The 25,433-nt window shown below is 50.7% G+C and overlaps 1 protein-coding gene across 1 annotated transcript in view; it reads right to left on the bottom strand.

The window, feature by feature from the left end:
• Positions 1–25,433, bottom strand: part of PKNOX2 (PBX/knotted 1 homeobox 2) — a 257,672-nt gene that overhangs the window by 9,847 nt on the left and 222,392 nt on the right. Inside the window, 5 exon segments of the mRNA XM_032641926.1 lie at positions 8,597–8,697; positions 8,700–8,715; positions 9,526–9,623; positions 10,064–10,193; positions 22,011–22,199. Of these exon segments, the coding sequence (XP_032497817.1) occupies positions 8,597–8,697; positions 8,700–8,715; positions 9,526–9,623; positions 10,064–10,193; positions 22,011–22,199 (534 nt within the window).

Below are 25,433 nucleotides of genomic sequence, written 5' to 3' on the forward strand. Positions count from 1 at the left end.
AGAAAACTGAGCCCAGAGGCATTGAACGCTGGCCCCAGGTTATATGGCAGGTACATGGCAGAGCTGGGACCCACACCCCCGTGTCTTTAACCACATCCATTCCACCTGTCAGCTACTGCGCTTTTTAACGTATTGTTGATATTCACCACAGGTAGGTATTATTATCTCCATTTTATGAAGAGGAAATTGACATCAGAGAAGTTAATTGACTCGCTCAAGGTCGTATAGTCAGTAAACAATGGAGCAGGGCTCAATCTCAGGTCTGTCTGCCTCCAAAGCCTTATTCCTTCTACTGTACCACGCTGCCCTAAAGGAACTAATCTTTTCTACAGACCAAACATCCCCAGCCTTTAACCATTCATCATGTGACACGTTTCCTGTCGGAGTCATTTGAACAGACATTTCCCCATCCTGGCTGCCCTTCTCTGGACATGGCTCGTCGAAGGACCTTTTGATATCTGATGCTCAGCCCTGGACACACTATGCTGGATGTGTCTGACCAGCAAGATGGGCAAGCCCCCTCACCTCTATCGAGTCATCTGCTCCCCAGCCCCTTGCGTGTGTGTTTGTGTAACAGCACTGGATCACATCACGGGTTGACCGCTCGTATTATGTGTATGATTTATTCCCCCGATTAATTTATCAGCCCTTTGAGTGCCGAAATCATGTCTCCTACCTGAAGCTTAGGTTTTAGTGGACAGTTTAGTTAAAGATCTGTGTTCTGGTGGAGAGAAGCCCCCCTGGATTCAGGAAGAACAAACAAGAGATCTTCCTCTACTTTCAGGGAACAGAACTAGACCTGGGTAAACGCTGAGACTGGAGAGCACAGACTTCGTCAGCTTCTCCCTTTTTGGTGCCTTGTTGACTCTTCCCAGCACCCCTCTCACAAATGCCCGGGGCTTCGTGTTATCCTACAGTCAGCTTCCTGAACCGGAGGCCTCTGGCCTCTAGGGCTTCACGGTCAAATGCCCTGCAACTATGTTCATGATGATGGAGATAAAGCTTTCATCAGATTCTCAAAAGGGTCAAGGACCTAGAAGAGGTTGAAAACAATTGCTAGGAACCTTTCCTCTGGCACCCCAGTCTGGCTTACCTCCTCAAAATGCTGTGTTTAAAAATGTTCTAATCTTCATCTTCTACCAATAATAGGCACTGGCACTCTTCCCATGAAAGTGATCTTAGCTGAGTGGGTGTAGAGAACCAAGCTTTTGGATGAATTCGTACCTAAGCTGTGAAGGAGTGATGGCCTCAGGGCCTCGCTGTAGGTATTTTGACAAGGATTGGATCATTTTAAGTGGGTCTCTGCTGAGTGAGATTTCAGATAAGGGGATGAAGTTAAAGGAAAAAGTAGCAGACAAAATATTCTGGAACAAGAATGGTTCAGTCTCCCTAGGCCATTTTCTTGCTTTTTCAAGGTTTCCTACTTTCCTCCACAGATTCCCTAGAAGCGTCAAGGTTTCTCTCAGCGATTTCCAAGGCAGGGCAGATGGTGGGGATTCCTGGAGGGAGACGGGGGGTATTTGTAGCAGCAGCTGTGTCTGTATCAGGACGAAGTACCTTCACATCCATCATCTTATTCTAGGGTATCGTGATTCCCATTATACAGCAGAGGAAACTGAGGCTTCATGAGGTCAAGCAACTCACCGCAGGTCTGCTGGCTACGCAGAGGGGGCAGCAAGACTCAAATCTAGATCCTGCCTCCGAGTACCATGCCCTTTCCATAGACTGTCTCTCTCTGTTGTAAGAGCCACCACTGTTCTAAGTCAGCTGTCGAGGAAGCCCGTACATGGGCCTCTGACAGGGATGGATGCAGGCTTCCTTCAGAGCTTAATACAATGCTAGGCACAGGGAAGGGGGCAAGAATGTTCGCTGAGTGACTGAAAGCAACGCCAAGGCTCAGAGGCAACCAACCGGATCTCACCTCCACAAGCCTTCCTTGGCTGGGAGCCCTTGTGCAGGGCACACACTGTACCCGGGTGCGCGACAACCCTGTTTCTTCCAGCAGGGATCAACCCAGCATGTGAGGCTCTAGCCCTGTGGGTGAGGATAGCTGGCAATCTGACAAGGAATCTCAAAGATAAGGACGGGCTCAGAATCGTGGGGTGTACACGAACGTGTGTAGCAGTATCACTCAAGGCCCCAAAGTTGAAACAACCCAAATGTCCATAAACTGATGAACGGATAAACAAAATGTGGTCTGTCTACACAATGGGAGACTGTTCAGTCATACACAGGAACGAAGCACTGCTATATGGTACGATATGGATGAACCCTGAACACATCACGCTAAATGAAAGAAGTCAGTCACAAAAGACTCCATATCGTACGATTTCATTCATGTGAATTATCCAAAACAGGCAAACCCATCTAGACAGAAAGTAGATCGCTGGCTTCTAGAGGCAGGGGAGTGACGGCTAATGGGTACCGGGTTTCTTTCCAGGGTGATGAAATAGTCTGGAATGAGATAGTGGTAATGATCACAGAGCTTTGTAAATATACTTGAAACCTCTGAATTGTACAGTTAAAAAGAGTGAATTTTATGGCATGTGAGTTACATTTCAATACCAAAAGAATCAAACAGAGAAGGCCCCTGGTGTTTTTGTGCACTCAGCTTTTGTGGCTATAGCCGAGTTTATACGAGGGCCCTGGAGCAAGGTCCTCAGCTCTGTGGGGGCAGGGGTGAGATGGCTGCAAGCAGAGTGCAACTGTGACCCTGGCTGGATGCGTGCCGGGCTTGTGGATGTGATGGATACGGAAGGAAGAGGAGGGATGAGATAGTAAGACAGCCTCACTGTATCTAAAACTAGGGCCCGGCTATCAAAATCCTGCGGCTGTCCCAGGACGGGGCTCTGGGCCTCAGCTGAGGGTCGGGGTCCCCCTTTGCTTTACCTAGACTTTGCATGGGAACTGAGAGATGCTGTGGTTTCTTGCGTCAATGCAGAGGCAGTAACAGCCTAGTGGGTGAGACATTAGAGGCTCAAGCCACACAGACCTGGGTTCAAATCCTGCGGGACCTTGGGGAATGCGTTACCTTCATGGAGCCTAGTTTTGTTATTGGTAAAATGAGGATCATTTCACCCGCCGGCTGGGCAGGTGAAACGAGATGATGCAGGAAGATGCTTGGCCCGCACCCCGGCGCACAGAAGTAGCTAAGGGAGGAGGGGCTCCTCTGATGGTGGCAGGGCCGCTGGGGCTTGGTTTCTTCTCTAGGCTCCCCCCACCCTCAGAAAACACTCTGTAAACTTGCTCCTGTGCTTGGGTAACAGCAGCACAGAGAACAGGCACATTTTTGACGGAAATAGGCAGAATCACCCAGGCAGGACAGGGCGAGGCTGGGATCTGGACAAGAGGAGATGAGGGCAGAAGCGGGGGCTGAGCTGCGCCCCTCCCTCTCTCCTCCACCGAGAGGACCCTCTGCCAGGGTTTCTCACCCTATCTGGATTTGTAATGGAATGACTGCTTCCAGCAGGAGTTTAGCTGCTTTCAGCCAAAATGCAGTAGCAAGAAAATCTCACTGGATTCTTCAGGGACCCAGAAGCAAGGAACTGATGGATGAAGCCATTCCAGTCTCACCGCAGCCTAACAGCAAAAAGGCTCCGGGGTTTAGCCTCCACCTCAGGAGCACGCCGTCATCTGAATACATGTCTATAGCTGCTAGTGCCCCAAACAGTGGAAATGACAAGGAGCCTCTGACACAGGGCAAAAGGAATCAAAGAATACTAACTTCTGCCTGAGGGAAAGAAGAAAACAGGAAAACCAGCATCTACGACAGAAGTTCTAATAACCGATCTCTATTAAACAAGTCTACAGATTATACCACGCTCTCCTGCTGTCAACCGTTAGAACTGCCGTCCACAGTATCCTGACGGCTCGAGATGAACAGATTACTCTGTAGAATGTTCATTAGCCAATTTATGTGCTTGTCAGAAAGTCAGCAGTGTTTGTGTTGACTAGTTTATGCCCGTTATACGTGTTACTGTAATCATGTAACTTTATTCTGTAAACCAATAAAATATGAGTGCAAAAAGCAAGAGTTGTAGCTAAGAAAACTAAGCGGAGTGCTTTGGGAAGACTCCAGACTCAAATTTGCTTAAAAATTTGCTTACAGGTGAGACAAGTATAAGAGACTGGGATACACAATAAAAGTCTAGAAATATCCTGCAGACAGATTACTTCCCCAAAGCCAAAGTTCTTATTCCATTTTAAATAAAGATGAAATGTATAGATTTTATAGGAGAAGTTTGTGCAAGTAAAATGACAAACTTTAATCAGAAAATGACCTTGTCCTTATAGCAAAACATTAGCAAATATATTATGTATGTCTTTTAAATCAAAATAAAATGTATCTTACATGTACCCCTATGTTCATAGCAGCACTATTCACAATAGCCAAGACACAGACGCAACCTAAACGTCCATCGGCAGATTAATGGATAAAGAAGATGTGGTACACACACACACACAATGGAATACTACTCAGCCATAAAAAGGCCGAAATAATGCCATTTGCAGCAACATGGATGGACCTAGAAATTATCATACTAAGTGAAGTAGGTCAGAAAGAGAAAGACAAATACCATATGATATCACTTGTATGTGGAATCTCAAATATGATGCAAATGAATATATCTATGAAACAGAAACAGACTCACAGATGCAGAGAACAGACTTGTGGTTGCCAAGGGGGATGGGGGTGTGGGAGGGAAGGACTGGGAGTTTGGGGTTAGCAGATGTAAACTAGTACATATAGGATGGATAAACAACAAGGTCGTACTGTACAGCACAGGGAACTATATTCAATATCCTGCGATAAACCATAATGGAAAAGAATATGAAAACGAATGTAAACATATATATGTATAACTGAGTCACTTTGCTGTACAGCAGAAATTAACACAACATTGTAAATCAACTCTACTTCAATAAAATAAATTAAAAAAATAAAATGTACCTTTTTAATGGTTGTTTCTTTCTTCAATCAACTTTTCCAATTAAACAATCAACAAATTAGTTGTCTCCCCTGCACTGGATATGAGAACATCACTGATATTGAGAACTGCCCTTTTTCATACCTTTTCTAAGACTGAACAGCTACTATATGCCTAATATAATGTTGCCACAGAGTGGGGTTCTCCAAGAACTACAGTCTCAGACTTGCTCTCAGAGCAACAATGAAAACAAGAGTGACTCAGAGTGATCAAATATTTGGGAAAAGCTTCAAGCCACGCCCCCTCTTGCAAATTCACGATGCGCCCCTAGTATACTAAGGGTAAAGAAATAAGCTAAACTTCGTATAACCAGATTTTCCCAAATCTGTTTCATCAGGATACCCTTTCTTGGGAGCGACACCTACAACATCCTGTAAAGGTACCCATTTGGGAAGCAATGCTTTGGGGCCCAGAGAAGAGGTATCATGTATGATCTCTATTCTTAAACAATTTACATCAGAGATATACAACATGCAGATTCGACACACACACATACACACAGAACAGGTAAGTAACAGTATTAGTCAATGTATTCTTAGGGTCAAATGATGGGAGAATCAGGAGGTATTACAGATCAGAACAACAGATGAGCCATCCACCTCTAAATAACTTTCACAGATGTTGGGCCTTGGCCTCAAAAACTTGCTCGTGGTCTGCTGTTCTAGAAAGTTCACACTTCTTGAGTGTGATTGTGTATCAGGCATGGCTCTTTACATAAGTTATCTCATTTAGTTTTCTCAACCATGGAAAATGGGTATTATCTCCTTTTTCAAAGAAATAAAGTGATTGCCCAGCTAGTGGAAGGGCCTCAATTCATACTCCTGCCTGTCTGGCTTGAAAGCCTGTCCTCTGTTACCAAGAGCCTTCACAGGCTTTTTCCTGAGCTGGGGTTTAGGGGAATTGTGTGCCCACCTGTATCTGGGGAGCCAGCCTTGGCCTGCAGGGGACAACTGTGTCATGCTAAGTCCCCAGAGCCTGGACTTCTCCCCATCTTCTTCCTCCCCCTCTTCCAGAAGTTCTGAGTTCTGACTTTAAAGGCCCACGGGTCACTCTCTTGTTCTCTCTCCATGGCCTCTGTGGGGAAGGCATTAAGTGGGGGAGGACTTGCCAGTGTCACGTGCTTTATTGACAGTACCCACACTGAGTGCACGCTGAAGAGGGCCCGGGGCGGGTGACGGCCTCACTCACACGTTCAGCAAGTCCCCGCCATCGTTCCAGGTCCCTCCTGCAGCTCTAAGCTGGGTCCTTCTTTCCCCTCTGCTTTGTGCTCAGCTGCTACACTCTCTCTTCCCTGCCTCTACCTTCCTCTGCCTTCCCACGTCCGGCTGGGGGTGGCCATAGAGTGGAAGGGAAAGACCCTGAGCCTTTGAGGGGGCTCGGCAGGAGGCGGGGGCGAAGGGCAGGGCGAGAGGCAGGACATGAAATGAGTCCAAGGTCAGAGGAGGGATGGATAGTGTGACCCTCCGTCTCAGGCTGAAGACTTAACTCAGGGGTGAGTTGCCATCGGAAGTGACAGGAGTCAGCGGGGGGCACTGGCCTGGACGTCAGGCCCCTCTCCCTCCTATATTTGCCTTTTCTCCCCTCAGAAGTAAGGCTGTAGGTGTGTTCACATCAGTCTTCAAACATGCACAGGATGGGGGTAAGGAAAGGAAGAGAAGCGAGGGAACGAACATTTAATAAGACCCAGCGTGCTAGGGTCTTTGCACTCATTTCACTGCTCTGTCATGATCACCATAAGAGGTGAGTGTGGCCAGATCACAGAGGAAGAGGGAAAGCCTAGATGCGAAGCTGGGTTTGGTTGCCTCAAAAGCCCACGAGCTTTCCACCAAACCCACAGCCCTACAGTTACACAGCAACACAACGTCACACGTGGCCTCCTCTAGGTCCATGGCTGGGGCCGGGGAGGTAGCCTGGGTGCCCCCAACTTGGGTGTTACAGCTCAGTGCACAGAGACAGAACCTCCCCTACAGAGGCCCTCTTCCCAGCGCTGGGGCTGGGAGCTTCGCACAGACACTGGGCTCTCAGGGCCACCAAGTCCATCTGAGCCCTCTGGCTCTCTAACAACGTGGAAGAGAGAACAGGCAGGAGACCTGGGCATCCCCACCGCGAGCTCCAGATACTGAGTCAGAACAACAGGCCGAGGCTGCACCTGGCTTCCTCACTAGGCTCCGGGAGTCTCTCCAACCTCCTTTCCTGGCTTTAACCCTCAGCCTTCCAGCGCTTTCTCTCCAAATTTGGTTATTGTTTGCTCCCAAGGTGGTGCCTTCAAGATGTGCTTCCTCAGCAAACGCTGGGGCGGCCCGAGTCCTCATTCCCAGGGTCGGCGGGGAGGGTGTACATACCGGTGGGGGGCGCGGAGCTCAGGCCACATCCAGCACCTCAGAGCAGTTCTGGCCATCTGCTGGGGGGCAGGAGATCCTAAGATCCCGGATCCTAGGACCACCTGGGCCTGGGCGCCCTGGCTCTTGGAGGCACTTCTATTTCAAATAAAGGGCTGATGACTGACTGATTAATTAGTTCCCACGATCCGCTGGTTTTTCTCTCCTTGTCTCTGAAGAAAGAGTCCCCCTAACTCCTGATTCTTCCCCACACTTTTCCGACCAATGTATCTACAGCCCCAAGCTTGGTATCTGTCTTCTGTCTGTGTGTCTACTACTCATGCCATGCCAAGAGCTTGCAGTCCACTGGGAGCCCACCTGTGCTCGAAGAATCCACCTCCCCACCCCAGACACACACACACACACACACACACACACACACACACATACACACTCAGCCCGGAGTCCCCGGCTTGCTTTATTGCTCCAGCCCTGAATGATTGTTAGCAGCTTGCTAGTGATAATAGTGTTAAAGTCGCTTCTGATAGTCAAGGCCTGTCTGCTGGAACTTACACCGCACACAAACACAACTACCGTCACGGTGGGTGCACAGGGCAGGCGCTTTAGAAACATCATACTTAAATCTGAGGCTGTGTCGTCATTTTTACGAAAGAGGCTATGAACGCAACTGCTCTGCGTTTCTGAGCTCGGCTGGTTACGTGAGGCCAGGATTTCTGCCCGGGCGGCTCCTCCGGGGGGTGGGCTCAGCCACGGCTCCCCGGTATGTGCCTCCTCTGGCTGCCCTGATCAGAGGGAAATGGACGCACACCCTCTGCTTCCCCCCCCCCGCACTGAGGACTCGGGAAGCAGAAGAGTCCTGATGGAGAATCAGCATTTTCTTCCACGGGAGAGGGCAGGGGTGAGCGTGGCTGACCGCGGGAGGAGGCTCTGAACCAGTAAGCACAGCCCCGGCTCCCACGGAATCTCACCCTGTCCCTGAAACCACCCTGTCCACTAGCCCAGGACTGCGTTCTCTCCAGAACGTGTCTGTCCCCACTCCCTCATCGATGTCACACTTTTTGAGGCAGCGGCCGCAAGCACTGGAACCCCCAGGTGTAGGTCCCATTTAAGCCCCCCTCTGCCCTGGCCTCTGGAAGATGGTATCCCTATCAGAGGGCCTCTCTTTGAGGCCACACCCTCTGCAGATCTAGGGATGATGGTCTGGTGCCCCAGGGCTTATTCATACCCCACGCTGCAACTCCACACCCCAACACACACACACACACTCACCATGAGATGCTGGAAGAGCCAAGAACGCATTATATTGGTGGCATGCTTGGGCAAGACTCCTCGTTTGTTCTTGGACTTCTTATCCTCATTTTCCAGGAGGAGGTGAGGTCAAGGTTAACCTTCAGGGCACGTGGAGAAAAAAATCAGCATCAGCAGCCTGGCGGGCCAGCGGCTAGGGACCTGTTGCCATAGAGACAGCAGCCTCTCGCTGTCAATCCCCTTTCCCAACTCATTCTGAGGGCCCGGGGGAGGTTACCTTTCCTGTCACCCAGCGCCAGCCTCTCAGAGGATGGGAGAAGGGAAGACGGCGAAGAGGGAGGAGAAGGGGATGAGAGAGGAGACAGGGGAAACAGGGTCATGCAAAGGGCACAGGAGAGAGAGATCGGCCGTAAAACCGTCCGTTATTAGCATTCCTGGGGTACGTTAGAGTCTGCACAGCGCTTTCCTATCCATGACCGTGGTCAGCCCTCACATCAGCTCTGTAGGCTGGTGGGGCTAGTGGGCAGCTGGTGTCAATCCCTCGTCTATGGATAAAAACTCAGAGGCTCAGAGAGGTTAGGTGACTCATCCGAGATGGCAGAGTTAATGTCAGATCTCGGGCCTCTGACTTCAGATCTTCTCACTCCCACCCTGGCCCCCTTGTGTACGCTCTACCCCACTGAGCTACAGAGTGGCTCGGAGTGTAGACCAGGAATAGGAAGTGCAGGATCCCTCCATGTAACCCCGAGAGGCAGCAAAATCCCAGTTGATAAAACCTTTCCAACACCCACCTTCTTTTCTGTCAGGTGGGGGTAATGATACTCCTTAGAGGACTAACGAGGATGTAAGGAGTTACTGGTATAAAGTGCCTAGCAGGCAGTAAAGCGTTACGGTCGCCCTCCCCCAAACCCATGCACATAGGCACACACCTACACTGCACAAACACTCACCTGTGTGTTCTGGATCTGGATGGCTCCCTGGGGGATTGCTTGGGTGACCACCTGACCCTGGGAGGTTACCATGGTAACCGGCTGGTATAAGGCTCCACCTGAGGAGACAACCACTTTTGGAGTCCCCTGCCATGGGGGTGGGTAGGAGTGAGGGCAAGCAGGGTTCCCAATGCCCTTGGCACTCACGTGTAAACACCCTCTACTCTGGAGGCATTCAGCCCCTGTGGAGGAGGGGTGGGACGGGGATGGGGTCCAGAGACTAGAGTCTCTCTGTGTGTTTGGCGGAAGGGTCTCTGACGGGCTTATGAGCCTTTGACCCCAAATTTGTTCCAAACCACCATCATCAGGTCTTGCTAACCATCTATAAGCTTACAGAACACTTTAGTCAAGAAACGCAGCTGGAAGCCCCTCCCTCGGCAGGGGGCACCTCTCCCATTTCCTAGGACGTTTTGTTCAGTGCCCTGCCCCCAACCCTGGAATTCCCTCAGGGCCACCCGGCCTCCTCCCAGGGGTGTTCCCCACAATCCGCTGCACACACCTGACACCACTTGTGAGTTGACAGTTGTCATGGCGATGTTGCCCTGCTGGAGCGCTGAGGCTGGGACCACAATCCCCTGGGGGTTATTGGAGACTCCGGACATGGAACTGGGGGAATTCTGCAGGAGGTCCTGGCAGTAAGGGAGGCGTGGTTTGTGACAATGCCACTAAGAGCTTAGATGCCACAGCCCCAAATTTCTCATCTCCCCTCCCCCTTCCTGCCTTGCCTCCTCCCTTTCCTGCTCCTCCCAGACCCCAAATCCAGAAAGCAATTCTCATGGCTCCCTAGAAAGTGTGAAGAAGGCTCAATCTGAAAAAAACCCAACCAACGATAGTCACGCATTTAGCCATTCTATCCCCCTGCAAACCTGAGACATAAATTATCCCGGAAACCAGCGGTCCGCACCTCGGCTTCACTTTGCAAGTTCCGGTATCCGTACTAGGTTCCACCCCCGGCGATTCTAATTTAATTGGTCAGGGGTGTGGCCAGGGCTTTCGGCGCGGGGGTGGGGGTGGGCGAGGGGCGGGTGTTGAAAGCTCCCCAGGTGATTCCAACCCCAGGCCAGGGCTTCACCTGCACATCCTTCGTACTCAGTTCTGTCTCCGGATGCCCCACCCCCACCCCAGGGCCTCGCTTCCCCGTACCTGTATCGCAGCGCTTATTACACCAAGATCAACACAAAGTGGCCTCCGACATATTCTCTTTGTATCCTTAGCACGTAGTTTAGGGCCTGACACATCACGGCTACTAAAATATTTGCTAAATAATAAAAAATAGCCGCCTGGCCCCTTCATAACCTGTCTTCCAGGAATCTCACGTGAAGCCTCCCCTCAGCCAGCCTCGGGCACATTCCATCGGCTGCTTCCTCTCCCTCAGGCCCCCAACACGGAGCCCACCACGGAGGTCCCCTCCGCCCCACACTGTCACTGCCTGCCGGTTTCCCCCAGACAATGCAAAGCAGCTAAGAAAACCATTTTCCCCCCTGGTACCCTCATCATTGCCACGTAAGAGCTGGGCTAGGATCGCTTAGACTTGATGTAGAGGGACAGCAGGGAGGCTCGGCCGTGGGTCTCCAAGAAGGGCAGCAAGGCCTCCCTGCTTGGCGGCCGGTCGCTCTGCTCTGCTCGGGAGGGTTTGTGAGGAAGGAATTGGGTGTGAGAGGTCGGGGTCTCCAGGCTTCATCTGGAGACAGCAAGGCAGGCGCAAATGAGGTGTAGTGCCCAGAGCCCGAGAAGACCCACCAGGGTCGCTTAGCGCCCAGCCTCTGGTGCCCCCAACCACAGGCCCACGTGTAAAAAACAGGGCTTGAACCGGGTAACCTGCCCAAAAGGCCAGCTGGAAGGAATTAGGCAGGAAAACGGCCAAGGAAATAGGGGGAAAAGGAGGCCCCTGGCTTCCTAGCTTTGGTTTTAGGACCAGAGGAGCTTGGGCCTTCGGCTGCGGGAAGGTCTAGAGTGTGGAGTGAGGAGAAACGTGCGCTTGGAGGAAACCTGGAGCCAGTGACGGCACACAGGGAGCGACAGACAAAGGAGAAGCATCAAAGGCCGGGGGACAGCTAGGGCGCATCACCTCCCAGACCCTGGCACCCGGGAAGCTGGCCAAGCCTCTCACAGAAAGAGGCAGTCGGTACTGACTTACACGTCTCATTTGATTCAGCTGCTTAACCCGCCTTGGCATCTCCTCCGAGCTGCCTTTTCTACCCTCCTGTACTGTCCGGCTCAGGGCTATAAATACGCAACAGCGGGGCGGGAGCCTGGCTTCCCCTCCTCCATGCCGGGGGCCTCCCATCTGGCTCCTGGGAGGAGGCCTCGCTCCCATACTCGGCTCACCTCTGCGGCTGTGACCTTGGGGAACGGAGGGAGCGGCTCCTGCCTCAACTTTTCCTTTCTGGGATCTGTGAGGGCCACCCCACCAGCGAGGTTTATTCTTTGAGCAGAATTCTTGGCCTTCTCATTTGTACAGCTCCGGGGTGACGCTGAGTCTGACCTGCAGAAGCCTAGAGACTGGAAGGGCCCTTACAATCTGAGTATTTCAGCTCCCTGAGGTACAAATAAGGAACGGAGGCTCAGACATCCAAGCGACTTGCCCACGGTCCCCCAGCTGGGTAGCAGCAACAGGGCTAGAACACAGTCCTCTGTCCTCCACAAACACTGGACCCACACCCTGTGCCAAGAACTGGGCTGCAAGGTGCTCCTGGAATCACAGCGGTTCAATAGCTGTTGAAGGCAAGTGAGCAGATTAAAAACAGCCCAAACCTGGAAGTACGGAGACAGCGTGGGCACCCAAGGAATGAAGGTGGATTGGGAATTAGCACCTCAGGCCTCAGTCTCCTCACTTATAAGATGTGTCTGGCTCGGTGCTAACACCCAGGAATCCTCAAAGCCTGACTCTTCAGCTGTGAGTCTGCTCCAAGCTTGAGCTCCCCTCGTCCCAAACTCCCAGCCAACCATTCTCCCAGGGTGTAAAGCAATACTGAGATGACGTGAGGCTGAGGCAAACGTGGAAGGTAAATTTAATGGGGGGTGGGGTATCCACTCCATGCCACTCACCCTAAAACTATTGGCAGTGACTTTTCAACAATCTCTGGTTCGGAATCACCCATGCCACAGTGCTCGTCATTGAATAAGGATATTTGGGAATTTCAAACGTAAAAAGTTGTCCCATACTTTCTCCTCCAACCCCACCCCCTGCCCCTCGGAAAAAATATTCAGCAAGGTTAGAAAAACACAGGCAAAGCCAGTAAAATAAATATAAGATGTATGCCTTGGGATTCAACCAACACATTTTTACTAGCAGAGGCAAAAGGGTGAGCTATCACCAGCTTATTCAAACTCTGGCTGGCTCTCAGACTTGTGGCTTGGCTAGCCTCCATGCCAGCTTCCCCAGTTTAGGTAACTAAAGGCAATTTACACGTTGGCTCAGACCCTTCTCTTTCCTACCCTCTCCTCCTACTCTGGGTCTTTGCTGGGAGGTGCTAAGAGGCCAGGTTACATTAGTAAAGGAATGGGACGGAGAACTTCATGGGTAGAGACCGTGGGCAGGGCCTGGACTGGCCCCATCTTAGCTGGGACAAAGAGAGGAAGTGAAAACTTGGCATCCCTGAGGTCTGGGGAAATGATATTCATCTCTTACATTTGTAAATATGAGCTGTTTCACAAACCTGCCTGAGAACTGGGGTGTTTTTTTTGTTTTGTTTTTATTTATTATTGGCTACATCGGGTCTTAGTTGATGCATGCGGGATCTTTCGTTGCAGCGCGTGAGCTCTTCGCTGTGGTGGCTTCTCTCTAGTTGTGGAGTGCGGGCTCCAGGGCGTGTGGGCTCTGTAGTTTGTGGCACGTGGGCTCTCTAGTTGAGGCGCGCGAGCTCAATACTTATGGCGTACGGGCTTAGTTGCCCCGAGGCACGTGGGATCTTAGTTCCCTGCCCAGGGATCGAACCCGTGTCCCCTGCATTGTAAAGCAGATTCTTTACCACTGGACCACCAGGGAAGTCCCCACTGGGGTGTTTTTTAAGACACAGATTCTTAGGACCATTGAATTAGACCATCAGCGATCTGTGTTTTTTAAAAACCTCCCTCACATGGTCCCAAAGATCAGATGGGTCTGAAAACTACCTATTTATCATACACACTGAATATCAGAGAGCATTCTTTCACTGTGCTATTTCATTTTAACCTCACCACTACCTATGGGGTCAGCAGAGGAGAGATTCTTCTATTTGCCTGAAGAGGAATTGAGGTCCAGAGAATGGAAGTGACCTTCTTGAGTCACATGGCTCTGCCTCGAACCCAGGTCTTCTGGCTGCAAGTGTAGCACCGATGCTCCCATGGAGAGATGAGCTTTGGAGTGAGACAGCCAGGCTCCACGGTAAGCACAGTGTCCGGCACATTTAGGCACCCAAAAAATCATTTCCCACTTCCCTTGGCTAAAGTCGCGCCACTAGGGAATGGCACAACCAGGGTTTAAAACCTGTCCTAGACACGTAGGGCCTCGTGGGTTCCTTACTTAGCAACAGCAGAGGTTCATCCGGGGCTGCACGCCTAGCAGTGGTGGTCACACCTTGATACATGCCCCTTCGTTCCTGCCTCCCTGCCTTTGGTGTTCCTGGGCCAAGGCCAAGCCCCAGAAGTCGAAGCTGCGGTCTCTGTCCCAGACAAGCTCCGAGACTTGACTTTGCAACTATTTCTGGTCACGCCTTAGTTTCCAGCCCGCTAGAACCTTGTCTCTACGGAGACAATGGGGCTGCATCTCTGGAGACCGTGTACCGGTCTTTTCTGAAGAAGGATCTACTACAGCGGCAGTGGGAGCCCCCTGGGGAGAAGATGTTGGCTAAGCACACAGTGTTATTATCTTCTCGACAGCTTCCTCCTGGGTCTCAACAGACTCCAAACCGGGTAGATGGTGCTCTGCCTAGACCCACACAGAGCTGTTTCCTGCCAGGCTCCTTGGCCTCATGAAGAGGCTAGAAGCACATGTGGTAGTTTCAGTGACATTTCAACAGCCGGAGACTCACATCCCTGCTTGAGTTGTCCAGGAACCGGGGGCTGAAAGCTGGTTATCCAATCCAGGAATTCTTTGCCGTGATCTCCTGATCTTTGCCTGATAGTGGTGTCCGCAAGCCTCTGGAAACTGCCGGAAGGCTGGGAATCATGGGCACTTTCCTGGCTCTTCTGGTGGAGCCGTTCCATCGGGCTGGGGAGCATCAGTCTCTTACTTTCTAGTAGGAAATGGGCCAAAAGGCTGAAAACTTAGAGTTCCCCAGCAGTGACGTCTTTTAGGGCATGGACCAGGTGACCAAGGAGTCAGATGGAAGTCAACGAGCTGGCCTCCACAGACCTCATCCCACTGTTGCTCCTTGTGTACTGTTTCCCAGAGACACAGAGAGGCCAAGAGCCTCTCGGGAGGGGCACAGCGAGGTAGGGGAGCAGCTTTAGGATGGCTGAGAGCTTGCACTCCTGGACGCCACCCGTGAGCCAGCTTCCAGGCCCTCGCGTCCTGGGGCCATCAGTCATTCTTTTTGAACCACAGTGGTCACTGGGTGAGCTTTACTCCACATTTCATTTTTGGAACAAAAAAAGATGACTTGTTCAAAAGGAAGCCCTTACTAAGAAAAAGTGAAAGGCTCTGCGATTACTTTTGGAAGCGGAGGGTGGAGACGGCCGGGAACAAATGAACTGGCATTGACTGTGAACTCTGACACGATGGTCTGATGTCGGCCCAGGAGGAGCTGTGTCAGCCCCTCGAGCCATCTTTCTTCACTGTTAATAGCGAAAGGGCTTATGCTGCGTGGGAAGACTTAATTTCCACTCAAGGAAGAAACTCCTGGAAGAAACCACGATGGTAAGAAGAAATGAAGGAGTGAAGGAAAGGACTGATTAGAAAAGTTTTCCTTTAAGTTATTTTGAAATAGCTGTAATTTTTATTGTACTAGGATGCCTGTGAAACAGGGGAGTGAACTGGATGACCTTGCGAAGGCCCTTCCGGTTGGGAATTTTAGAAAAACCAACGCCATTCCCTGGGATGTATTGTGAGTGGGTGGAGGGAGTGGGGGGCGGCGGGAGTGGGCGCCCCGGCTGTCTGCCATCGCCCCCCCAGGCCACTAGGGGTCTCTGCTGATCCACCAGCCCAGACCATCCTCCCTAAAGCCTCCCAAGCCTCCCAGGAGGACGGGTTTGTTGCTAACTTGCCTAGACTGGGGGTGGGGAGCTGGTCTGCTGGAGAGCTTGTCTTGACCCACCCGGGCAAGCCCTCGGCCCATCCTCTTGACTCCCTTAAGGCTCCCTGTCAGCCTGATATGCTGGGCAGGCAGCACAAGGGTTCTCTCTCATGCGCGTGTCACCTCCCCCTGCTTGGTTGCAGGGTTTTTCAGGGAAAGAGGGGTCTTTCTTTGAATTCCCCCAAACTGCCTAGCACAGCGCTGGGTGCAGGATAGATGCTCAGTAGATGGGTGGCCTGAATGGGCTTCAGCCTGGAACGGGGTGAGCGTGTGCCTTTGGGGGGCAGGGACATTGCCACTGTCCCCAGACACCGTGTTCTTGGCCGCATCCCTCTAGTTCTGGCAGAGCCAGCGTGCTGTCTCAGGCTGGGAAAAGCTGGGTTCCCAAACCCGGGGAAGCCAATCACACGTAAACAAGCCACCTAATCCCATTCCTGTTCCACTCCAGTCGGGAGCTTTTGTCTCAAGGGAACAGCAACTGCTGCTGCTCTTCAGGAACATTCCCTCAGAAAGAGGGAGCCGCTCAGGTTTCTGAGCCTGGCAGGGCCGCCCCCTTGGGGTCCTGGCCCCTGAGCGGAGGCTGGGGGGCTAGGAACCCAGAAGGGACAGCCTTAACGCCCATAAAGGAGAAAGGCAGTGGAACTCCCGGAACTCAGCTTCCTGTCACTTGGGTCTGGGGGTGTCCCCTTTTCATCTCAGGAGTGACCTTGCAGGGTGGGTCACCACCCCCAGCTCGGCCACGGGGCAGAACTTCCAGGGGCTGGGCTGAGGTGCTGGCTTCCCACCCCCTTGGCATCCAGCTAATGTTGAAAATGCAAACACTGTGGGTCAACGGGTAAGTTTCCCCTTCCCCAGGTGAGGATGTACTGATTAGTTCCCTTCCTATTTTTCTGGAGAGTTAGCACAGCTGCAGAGTTACATCTGGTTGGCTGAGCCCAGAATCTCAGAACCATGCTTACTCTGTGGCCTCTCCCTTCCCTACTTTCAATCTATTAGCAAATCCAAACACTTGCTTCCCAGCCCTTGGTTTCTTACTCCCTGGTCTCTGAATCCCTGATCTACAGCTAGGTAGGGTCATGCCTCCCCACCCAGGGCCCAGGACGCTTGGTTCTCCTTCCTACGTGTCACAGAAGAAGTCAAAGGATCTAGTAAATGAAAACAGACTCATCCCTGACTCTGCGGCTTAGTAGCTGTGTGACCTTGAACCAGCGACTTAACTGCTCTGAGTTTCCCTTTCCTTGGGTGTAAAATGGAGAAAATAATGTGCACCTTGCAGGCCGGTTGTGAGGCATACGCAAGATAATCTATGTCAAGCACCTGGTACACAGAGTGCTTGGGACCAGGGAGCTTAATAAACGTGGACGTTCTCCCCTTTCTCTGCCAGTTCTTCCCTGAGCAGCTCAAAAGGTGGCCAGTCGGTTCATTTGTCTCCAACGCGTCTCTAATCCTTACCCCATTGCCTACATTCTCCACTGCCTTTAAAGTCTTTGGCAATTGGCTGTGGTGATCAGACTCAAAGCATAACATCCCACAAATCTGGCTGCAAGATACTCCATCATTACATTTGCAGTTAGAGATTGTGTCACAGTGGTTTTCATGCCCTCGGAACCCAGCAAGCTCAGTAGGTGCTTGAACAGATGCATACGGCGTGAGTGAGTGATGTTTCCTCCATACCCTGGCCCCTTCTCTGCAGGGACTGTGAAAGGCTCTCTCTGTTCCTTACCATCTCCAGACTTCTCTCTATCCTGGGAACATTCACACTGAGAGCTCTCAGGTAGTCTGCTAACCGCCCTCCACTCCCTCAAGCTTGCCTGAAATGCCCCCTCCTCTAGGAAGTCCTCCCAAGGCCAGTGAATCTACAGCTTCTCCAATCACAATAGGATTTGAAAGTCCTCCTGCTGGCCTATCTGATCCTTACAGAGGTTTGCTCATCCTGTCTCTGGGCAGGAACAGACCCTGGCCATGAGGGCATGCAGGCTGGGGACTGGGCTTTCCCCGGGGAGGAAGAAGGATGCTGAGTGGTGACTGGGCAACCTCAGGCCATACACATGCTTTGCTCGATCCAGACCCCTTCCGGCAGCTGCCTTCCTGCCCTTCCTCAGGGTCCCCTTGCCCCTGAGCACTCTGTGCTCACATAATTTATCTAGATCCTTGGGTGTGACTCAAGCTCCCTCCCACTGAGATTGGGCACTCATCATGGACAATTCCCTGTGTTCTCCCAGGACCCAGCAGGGTGCACACAGTAAGCTTCCCCTAGATGCTCGGCAAATGAATGAGAACTGTGGCCCCGCCTGATTTGCACTGGAACAGAGCTGAGGTTTAATCTCCACGGGGAAAGAGGGATGGATTTCAGGTCAAACTAATGCTTGAGGGGGGCAGGCACGAGGGTCTCTCCAATGGAATGGTTTATTTGGTGCCATCAAGGAAGGGCTTCTTCACTGAGGATCTGCCCCCACAGGAAGCCTGGGTTCTGCCGAGTAAGAATCCTGGGTGTCCTTAGGTGCAGGCAGGGCAGGGTGGCCTCCTCCAGAGGGGAAAGGACAGGCTGTGGCCCAAGTCCTCGGAAACCCCGGTTTAGCTTTCCTGCTTGCTGAAAGCAGTCTCCCCCGCTCCGAACCCCCTTCCATCCCCTAGGAGAAAGCTCACACATAGAAACGGAAGGCCAAGCCGAGAGTATGCCCCGACCTCACAGAGCTGGATGGGGACACAGTATGGCATCTGAGAGAGGGGGACCAATTTGAATAAAAAATACATCTCCCACTCTGCAACACAAGGCTGAATGATTAGCACACAGGCAAAACCATGAGCCAGCAGTTTGCAACAAAGCTGGCAGGCGGCTGGAATGTTGATCCTGAAGATCGTGTTCCAGAGGGGAGACACCCCTCCCCAGGCCAGGCTGGCGCTCGGCGCGGCTATTTCAGGCTGGGGGGATTAAGGTCGCACCATGACGAATGTGTGCACAGACACACACACACACGCACACGCACACGCACACACACACGCTCCTCCTCTCTCCTCTGCCGAGCTGGCTCCCACGGCCGGACCCCAGTCAGGCCTGCCTCCTGCACTGAGTCTCTTGGCCCCGAGGGTCTCTCCTTCCTGGGAAGGCCCAGGCCAGCCCGTGCCCACCTTGGCGAGGCAGAGATGGGAGCCTGACCCGGGGATGTGGACGGGGCAGCGCGGGGCACATCCTGCTCACCTTCTCCCGGACACACACCTGGGACGCTGCACTGACCCCACCCCTCCCCCTCCCCCCACGACTGCCGCCGTCTCTCTTTCCAACTCCCTTCTGCCTCTGCCTGTCTTCAGCCTCACTCTCCTCTTCCTCGGTCTGTGTCTCTTTGTCTTTGTTGTTCTTTTCCTCTAGTTCTTCAGCCTCTCCGTACCTCCCTCGCAAACGTGACCATTGATATTTGTCTTTCTTTCCCTTTGTCTTTCTCCCTACTTCTCCTTTCCTCCTTTGCCTTCCTGTTGCCTCCCTTGATTTCTCTCTATATTTCTCATCATATCACTTCTTTCAACAGATATTTACTGGCTGCCTATCATTCACCAGGAGAGGAAAATGTGAAGTCACATGGGATATTTACCATATAAATGGCCCACTGTGCCCAGGAGTTAGTTGAGAGGAAGAAAAGCCCATGCTTTGGGGTGGGGTGTCAGGGAGGCCTCCATGGAGAGAGCAGCCTTATTATTGCCCTTGGGGAAGAGGCTGGGTTTGGTCCTGCAGAGATGTGCCGTCATCACCCAAACATACAGGCGTGGAAAAATAGTGACCTACGAGGGCATCAAATGTCAAGTGAAAGGATGTGAAAACTCTGGGGGGCGATTGGGGTTTTCAAGCAGGAGAATGGCTTGAATAGAGCTTCAGAAGATAAAGTAGCAGCGGAAGGCTGAGGTGTGCATATGTGAATGTGCGTGTGTGTGTGTGTGTGTGTGTGTGTATGCGTGTATGCGTGTGTGGGAAGGGGGGCGGGGGGGAGGGCTTCGAGGTAGCCAGAGAAGACAGAAGAGCAGGTTAGGAAGCTATGACAGCAGCTCGTGTGTAATTACCTTATTTACCCACTGAAGCCTGAACAAGTAGGTGGGGCCAGTGAGAGGAAATGAAGGGACAAATCTGAGAAGCCGCAAATGGGACCACCTCACTAAGTGTCTTCTCCTCTCTTTCTTGGTGTCTTTGTTTTTGTCTGATTGTCTGAGTTCCTCTTTCTAAGCGGATCAGAGGTCTTTCTGCAGTGGTCAGCCCAGGGCCAGCTTCACTGTCAGGCACAGATGTGAGGCTTACAGTGATAGGGATCAAAGTTCCTTCCTCTTTCCTCTAAGCTCAGAGGCACTGAATACAGGGATTCCCCAGGAGGACTGATTTTTGGCAGATAGCATCTCCGAGGCCTGGCTCACCCAGAGCCCACGTTATCCTTCTCTGCTAACCCGCGTCTCCAGTGACCCTGCTTTCTGCACACAAAGTTGTCGGCCCGGGGACCCCAAGCCTGAGGGGGCCACTGTGGCTGCAAAGCCCTCTGGCCCTCCTTTCTTCTCCCACTGCCCTGGTTACACCCCCGATGCCAGAGCTCGAGCTGGGGTTGGAGGGCCCAGGAGGGGAAACCCAGTGCCTCTCCAAGGACCTGATTATTTCCAAAGACTTGTGCTAATTTTCTGCTATGATCCTTACATCTCTGTGAGGCACTAAATCCTCATTACTTTTCCTGACCGATGCATTCTAATTAGATCAACACTTAAAACAAATTCACAATAGCCACAGGATGGCTTTCCATCTCATTAACTCCTCACTTATTATTTTCATGAAAATTACTGATAAAAATGTGCATCTCCATTTGGTGAGGCCTCACAGCCTCCTTGGCTCCTATCTTGCATCTCTCCCATCACCGGGGCTGCGCAGCATCGCCATGGTAACCCACAATAATAGAAACTAATAAATTACAAACGAGATGCTCGTTGAGCAATTATTGTCCTCTCTTATGCAAGTTTCTTGCTAATTTTGATCATAAGGGAAAGTACAATAAGACTCTGAAGGAATGAGTCTATTTCAAGAGAATGTTAGCAAGCAGAAGCCTGGGCGGCTGAGTTTAGATCTGTAATAAAGTGATTTGGTGATTTCAAGCAATGGGAAGAGGAAATAAACTTCCGGCCTCGTGTCCCATACAGTACTCACTATCGAGCCCCACAGAGACCCCACTGGGGTGGGTTCGATGTGATTCCTGCTATCAAAATGTACAAGGCATGGCTGGCCTTCTAGGGGCCACCATGTCCTTTCCCCTGCCTCCACCAACCTAGAGAGAGAGATTATACGTCTCGATCCTTAAAACTTAAGAATAAAAATTGCACCACATTTCTTTGGCATTCTTTCCAGCACCTCTCACCAAGCATTCTTAGAAGGTTTACCGGTATCCCCAAGCCTGATTGTCTCGTGGGCAGAGGCTAGTTCAAACCTCCTGGGGGACCCTCCATGTGTCTGTCCTGGACTCAAGAGCTCAGTGGGAGAAGAAGAAAGTGGTGAGTCTAGGGCTTAACATAGACACCAGTGAGTTGGGAAGGTATCACCAGGAAGCTTTCTTAGTTCATAGGTTTGGGGAAAATATTCTGTCCTGGAGAGAGAGCCCATTCTCTGCCATTTCCACAGTTCCCAGTTCCCAGGATGAAGGTGGCTGGTGAATCTTGGGAGGGGTGACTTACACAGTGGCCCTGGACCACAGGGAGACAGATGTGCCAGGGCAGGGTGAGCAACTAGAGAATGATCGGGGAAAAGCTGTTGTCTCCTATTAGGTGGGCAGGATTCAGAGAAGGCCCACTTTCCCCACACTCTCCTTCCCAAAACACAGAGAGTTCATCGAGCTCCAGTCCCCTTGAGAAGCCTGCGAGGCTGGGATGTCTGGGTCCACTCCCAGCTCCGTCCCTGCCTCATCCTCCTGCAAAGCTCTCCATCTCCTTAACTCTCGTGCTCATTTTTTGGGATATCTTGGACCAGGAAGCCAGGAATCCCTTTGGACATTGTCCCTCTCAGATCGGGTCATCTTCTAGGGAATACTGATACCCTGGCATGCTGAGCTCTGGGTGAAAAAGGGACTGAGCTGCCTGAAAATAGCAGGAGGAGTGGATCAGAGGTGAAAGGATACAGTCAGTCTAAACCATTTTCCTAGGTCTCCACGGAACCTTCAGACATTCTGACACCTCGCTTAGGAGCCTGGCTAGGAGACAGGACCCAGCCCTGTGTGTTACCTGTGAGTGAAGGTTTATGGAGGGCTGGTTGGGGGAGTAGGGCCCCCCGAGGTCATTCCTGAGCAGGTTATCACTGTGCATCTTGGTTTTGAGGCAGGTGATGTAACGGTTACAAAAGTCCTTGCAGAGTTCATTGACTTTCTCCAGCTCCAGCAGGTGGATTCTCAGGACCTGGATTGCCTTCACCATCTGTGGAGGGGGAGGAGAGGTGAGCCCAGGTGTCTGGATCCCAGTCCCCTCACTGCCTTGCCCGCCCCACCCCCCAACAAGTCCCAAGCACACGGACAGAGAGGAGCCCATGCTCGCCCTAGGGACGTACGCTTTCCACCCGCAGGATTTAAATTCTCCTTGTGGGTAGCTGCCGATGGCTTCCTTGCTTTGAGTTCACTGTTATCACAGCTGTTCTTGAGGCAGGTGTGGTATTCTGAGAACAGCACTGTGCTTAGAGATTATAAGGCCAGGTCTCAAGCCCCCTGCCTGCCATTTACAGTCTGTGTGGCCTTGGCCAAGTGCTTAAGCTCTCTGCGCCTCATTGTCTGACAAATGGGGACCGTTACGTGCTCCCTGACAACCTTACAGTTTTGTGGAGAGGAGCACCTGAGGGAAGGCGTGAGCTGCAAAGTGTGAGGCCTTGAACAGGCATGAGGAAGACCGAGATCAGAGCTCCTTGCAAGAGCCCCCAGAGGTCAGGGACTGGCTACTCTTAAACACGTATTCTGAGTACCTCATGTGATGCCAGTCACCTAGCAGACACCCCATCAATGCATGTTGACCGACTGCATCGTCCAGCATGACTTAGCTGGGGGCTGGGACACCCAACTGTCTGCGGTGGCCTTTTGCGTACCCTTTGGTACGTGTGTCTGCCGCCTCTTCAAGTGGACGTTCCTAACCTTTTCAAGGCAAGAAGCTATTTCTCAATCGAGGCTTTTCCCTTTATCGTTGTTATTATTATAAAAAGAAGGTGCTATGGAAGGTATGGAAAACAGAGGATGAAGAAGACTGCCCTTGATCTAATCACCCTAAAAAGAATGACGACTTCTTTGTTCTTTTTCACATGCACGTATTCCAACACAGCTTCAATCACCTTGTATGTACAACTTGGCTTCCTGTTTTTTCCCTTAGTTTACCAAATGTATTTTTCTAAGTGGCAGGAATGTTTCCTCTAGTCTCCCTTCTAGACTGCAAGCTTCTAGAAGAGAGGGGTGGTGGCTAATTTGCTCACCCCATTATCCTCGTTACTAACACAAGTGGATACTGAGTAAATATTTGCTGAATGGGTGAAAGTTATTGAGTAAATACATTTTAAGTTGCTGCATATCATTCCATGTGTGTGCCACACTTAGCCAATTCCTTATGGCTGGGCATTCAGGTAAATTCCAATTTTTAAACTTTATTAAAAAACATGTTACAGTGACTTATCTTCCAACCTTATAGCTTATTCGTGTTTCTGCATTATTTCCTTAGGAGAAGGTCCCGGAAGTGACAGAATAAAAGCTATGGACATACTTTTGGCTCACGATAAATACGGCCAAATTGCTTTTCACAAAAGGTGTTGGAGCAATTGGATATCCACAAGCAAAACAGTGAACCTTGATTTAAATCTCACGCCTTATACAAAAATTAACTCAAATGGATCAAAGACTGAAATGTAAGACATACACACTATAACATTTTTAGAAGAAAACAACAACCCAGGAGAAAATCATCAGGACCTAGGGCTACGCAAAGAGGTCTTAGACGTAACACCAAAAACATGACCCAGAAAAGGAAAACTTGATGAATTGGACCTCATCAAAATGTAAAATGTTTGCTCTTCAAAAGACCCTGTGAAGAAGATGAAAAGATAAACTACAGACTGGGAGAAAATATCTGCAAACCACATATCTGACAAAGGACTTATGTCTAGAATATATAAAGAGCTCTCAAAACTAGCCAGTGAAATAACAAGCAATCCAATTAGAACTTGGGCAAAAGACAACATCAGACATTTCACTGAAGAGTATATATATACATGGCAAATAAGCACATGAAAAGATGTTCAATGTCATTAGCCATCAGGGAAATGCAAATTAAAACCACAATGAGATATCGCTATACACCTATCAGAATGGTTAACATTAAAAATAGAGGTAACACCAGATGCTGGCAAGGAATTAGAAACGGGACCACTCATATGTTGCTGGTGGGTATGAAAAATGGTCCAGCCACTCTGAAAAACAGCAGAACAGTTTCTTATGAAACTGAATACACCACCCAGCTCAGCAACTCCAACTCTTGGGCATTTATCCCAGAAAAATAAAAACATCTGCTCACCCAAAACCTGTATGTGAATATTCCAAACAACCTTATCCTAATAGCCCCAAACTGGAAACAACCAAAATACACGTCAACAGGTGAATGGATAAAGAAACTATGGTACGTCCATATCACGAAATAGTACTAGGCAATAACAAGGAACAAACTAGTGATACACTCAACTACTTGGATGGATTTAAAGGGAATTATGCTGAACAGAAAAGAAAAAGCCAGTCTCAGAAGGTTACATACCGTATGATGCCATTTTATATAACATTCTTGACATGACTAAATTTTAGAGACGGAGAACAGACTGGTGTTTGCCAAGGGATGTGGTGGGGGAGAGAGGGAGGAACTGCCCTGTATCTTGACTACCATAGTGTTTCCATGAATCTACACATATGATAAAATGGCACAGAAGTACACACACACACACACACACACACACACACACACACACACACACACACACGGCTGCATGTAAAACTGGTGAAATCTGAATAAGGTTGGTGGATCATACCATTGTCATTTCCTGGTTGTCAAACTGTATTGCAGTCATGCAAGAAGGGGATCAGGACTTCTCTGTATTAATTCTTACAACTGCATGTGAGTCTATAGTTCTATCAAAACACAAAGTAAAAAAAACAAAAACGTGGGGCTCGCCTTGGAGACCATTTATGTTGATATAAGCAATATATAAGCATCCCTCTTAGCTTTGGGCCGGCATTTTGATGCCCAGGAAAACAGGGATGGGCATCGCTCCCAGAGAATCCTATCAGGTGTGTCGTGCTGCGTGGCTAGAAGCCAGGGCCACACCCACTCTGAGCTTCATCTGCATTTCAAGTGGAGAGCAAGTGAGGCGCCCCCAGGTTGGCATTTGGATTGTCTGATGGGTAGGGATGGTGCTTGACTAATTAAAGGCTCTGAGTACTGAATTAGACTAAGTGTCACTCAAAGACAGAAACCAACAATTGCGTGTTTTCAAGCAGGGCTCAGTCACAGGGTCTTGTCCTCAGGGGATGCCCCCTCCGTGGGGCTGAGACTAAAGGAGACTGTGCCGTCCCAGGCAAAGAGGAGAAGAGTGACTTTAGTCCAGATTATTTGGACCAGAAGATGGAGTCGGGCACT

Source organism: Phocoena sinus, chromosome 8, assembly GCF_008692025.1.
Source record: "Phocoena sinus isolate mPhoSin1 chromosome 8, mPhoSin1.pri, whole genome shotgun sequence".
Classification (NCBI taxonomy): Eukaryota; Metazoa; Chordata; class Mammalia; order Artiodactyla; family Phocoenidae; genus Phocoena; species Phocoena sinus.